This window comes from Bison bison, unplaced genomic scaffold (genome assembly GCF_000754665.1).
Source record: "Bison bison bison isolate TAMUID 2011002044 unplaced genomic scaffold, Bison_UMD1.0 scf7180017864313, whole genome shotgun sequence".
Taxonomy (NCBI): Eukaryota; Metazoa; Chordata; class Mammalia; order Artiodactyla; family Bovidae; genus Bison; species Bison bison.
Window position 1 is genome coordinate 2665641 of NW_011494885.1, and position 3444 is coordinate 2669084.

A 3444-nucleotide genomic window follows, 5' to 3' on the forward strand; every position below is an offset into this window, starting at 1 on the left:
TTCAAAAGCATCAATTCTTCGGCGCTCAGCTTTCTTCACAGTCCAACTCTCACATCCATACATGATCACTGGAAAAACCATAGCCTTGACTAGATAGACCTTTGTTGGAAAAGTAATGTCTCTGCTTTTGAATATGCTATCTAGGTTAACCGGTCATAACTTTCCTTCCAAGGAGTAAGCACCTTTTAATTTCATGGCTGCAGTCACCATCTGCAGTGATTTTGGAGCCCAGAAAAATAAAGTCTGACACTGTTTCCACTGTTGCCTCATCTATTTGCCATGAAGTTATGGGACCAGATGCCATGATCTTCGTTTTCTGAATGCTGAGCTTTAAGCCAACTTTTTCACTCTCCTCTTTCACTTTCATCAAGAGGCTTTTTAGTTCCTCTTCACTTTCTGCCTTAAGGGTGGTGTCATCTGCATATCTGAGGTTATTAATATTTCTCCCGGCAATCTTGATTCCAGCTTGTGCTTCTTCCAGGCCAGCGTTACCCATGATGTACTCTGCATATAAGTTAAATAAGCAGGGTGACAATATACAGCCTTGACGTACTCCTTTTCCTATTTGGTACACATTGGGGAGGGCTAATACTATTTTTAGTATTAATAATAATAGCAGTATCTAATGTTTATTGTGGAGAAGGCAGTGGCACCCCACTCTAGTACTCTTGCCTGGAAAATCTCATGGATGGAGGAGCCTGGTGGGCTGCAGTCCATGGGGTTGCTAAGAGTTGGACATGTCTGAGCAACTTCACTTTCACTTTTCACTTTTCACTTTCATGCATTGGAGAAGGCAATGGCAACCCACTCCAGTACTCTTGCCTGGAAAATCTCATGGAAAGAGGAGCCTGGTGGGCTGCAGTCCAAGGGGTCGCTAAGAGTCGGACACGACTGAAGCGACTTAGCAGCAGCAGCAGCAATGTTTATTGAGCACTTAACTGTGTGCCAGGAACTCTGTTCAGTGCCATATGATTTAATTCATTTAATCCTCCCAGAGTAGGCACTACTATCATTTTATGGAGGAAAACTGAGGCCCAGAGAGGTTAGAGAATTTGTTCCATACACAGTAAAGTACTATGGCCAGGCTCGACCTTGTATCCAAGCAGTCAGCTCAAGCCCCTTTTCCTTCCTCAGCCACTGTGCGCCGGCGGCAGGACTGAGTGCTCAGGAAGGACCAGACCTCTCCCCTTTGAGCGGCGGGAGCTCTTTGGGCTGGAGAACCCTGTGATTCTTCCTCGTGTGTGCATGTGTTTCCCAGAATGGCCACAAGACGGCGCTCTCTGCTCTGAGAGCCATAGCCAGGCAATTCTTACCTTCCTCTTCCCAACTTGAAGTTAGGGAGTTTGGAAAGAGGCCAAGATTCATTAATTCACTCATCTAACATTTAATGAGTTCCTACGGTGTGCCACGTACACTTCCCGGCCCTACTTGATGTTTATTGAGCCATCACTCAGTACTGTACACAGTCTAAGCACTCTTTATAGATTCCTACAACCTTATCAGTAGGTGTTATTATTATAATCCAACTTCACAGAGATGTGAAGTGAAACTGCCCCAGGTCACACAGCTTGTAGGAGCTGGAATAGAGTTGGGTACAGTCAGCCTGGCCACAAAACCCGGATCCCGACACCGGGTTTGACCGGAGAGCTGGAGGAAGGATACAGATAGAAAACAGATAATCACACTGATCAGTGATTGGTGTTGGGAAGGAAGTGTACAGAGATCCGGGGGGCAGAGACTAGAGGGACCTGACCTCACCCCTGGCTGGGGTTGGGGGCCAGGCAGGCTTCACTGGGGTCTTGATGTTTGGAGGATGAGTAGAGTCATTCCTGCCAGGAGGAGGAGAGATGGTTTAGGAGGAGGGAACTGTATTTGCAAAGAGCATCGTGGGAGAGGGAGGTGGGAGGAGAGGAGGGGAGAGGGGAAGTCAGCTGGAAGGGACCAGATGAAGAAGCTCCTTGGAGAGTGTAGGGGAGCCACAGATTTTTAGAAAACGTTTAATTAGGAAAAATTCCAAGCATGCACAGAACTAGTAGTATAACACACAGGTGCTTGTGCCCCAGCTTCAATGGTTATCTAACACATTTTGCCCATCTTCTATGATCTACACCCTTTCCTGTCCTCTGAGAAGCAAATCCCAGATATTGGATCTCCTCTGTAAACATTTCAATATGTATCTTTTAACATATAAGGTTATTTTTGATAAAAGCAACAAACATAAGCGGTATTATGACATCCAACAAAACTAACAAAAATACCTTAATGTCATCTGATACCCAGGGTGTGCAAATGTCTTTTTGTAATTTGCTTGTGTGAATAAGTATTCAGATATGGCCCCACATTACAGTTTGTTGTGTTTCTTAAGTCTCTTAATTTATTACAGCCCCCTTTACTTTTTCATGCTGCTGCTTTGTGGAAGAAGCCAGGTTATTTATACAGTTTCCCACATTCTGGATTTTTTCTCTTTTTTGCCACATGGCTTGTGGGATCTTAGTTCCCCAGCCAGGGATCCAACCCCTTCCCCTCTGCAGTGGAAGCAAGGGCAAAGTCTTAACCACTGGACCACCAGGGTTCTTGTTGATTTTATCACTGTGATTCATGTTCAGTTCAGTCGATCAGTCGTGTCCAACTCTTTGCGACCCCATGAATCACAGCACGCCAGGCCTCCCTGTCCATCACCAACTCCTAGAGTTCACTCAGACTCACGTCCATCGAGTCAGTGATGCCATCCAGCCGTCTCATCCTCTGTCGTCCCCTTCTTCTGCCCCCAATCCCTCCCAGCATCAGAGTCTTTCCCAATGAGTGAACTCTTCGCATGAGGTGGCCAAAGTATTGGAGTTTCAGCTTTAGCATCATTCCTTCCAAAGAAATCCCAGGGCTGATCTCCTTCAGAATGGACTGGTTGGATCTCCTTGCAGTCCAAGGGACTCAAGAGTCTTCTCCAACACCACAGTTCAAAAGCATCAATTCTTCGGCGCTCAGCTTTCTTCACAGTCCAACTCTCACATCCATACATGACTACTGGAAAAACCATAGCCTTGACCAGACCTCTGTATTTCCCGTGAAGTGGTGGTTAAACCGATAGGCTAATGAGATGCAGGTTTCTGGGACGCCTTCCCCCGTGGTGCTGTGTATCTGCCTACAGTCAGGTGATGTTGGGACTGGTGGGTGTGGATGTTGAGCGCTGGATCCCTGTCTTAAAAAGGTCCTGTCAACCCAGCATCTCTTGGTGGTTTTTATTTGCATTTCTCTAACGCAAGCGGAGCGTGCCCACCCGGGTGGAGGAGGGCAGAGTATGGAACCGTGCCCCTCACCCGGCCCCGGCATTCGCCTTCTACCTCCTTTTCCCAGGGTGTCGCGCTTGGTGTCTGAGAAGCGCGAGCTGGAGGCCCAGCTGGGCAGGTTGCGCGAGGAGGCGGTGACCGGGCGGGCGGCGCGCCAGGA

General features: G+C 47.6%; 1 protein-coding gene across 1 annotated transcript in view; it reads left to right on the forward strand.

Annotated features, from left to right (window-relative positions):
- CCDC61 (coiled-coil domain containing 61) overlaps positions 1–3444 on the forward strand; it is a gene marked incomplete at its 3' end in the record, with an annotated part of 20199 nt that overhangs the window by 13585 nt on the left and 3170 nt on the right. Inside the window, exon 6 of the mRNA XM_010852708.1 lies at positions 3352–3437. Within this exon, the coding sequence (XP_010851010.1) occupies positions 3352–3437 (86 nt within the window). The remainder of the gene's footprint in view (positions 1–3351; positions 3438–3444) is intronic.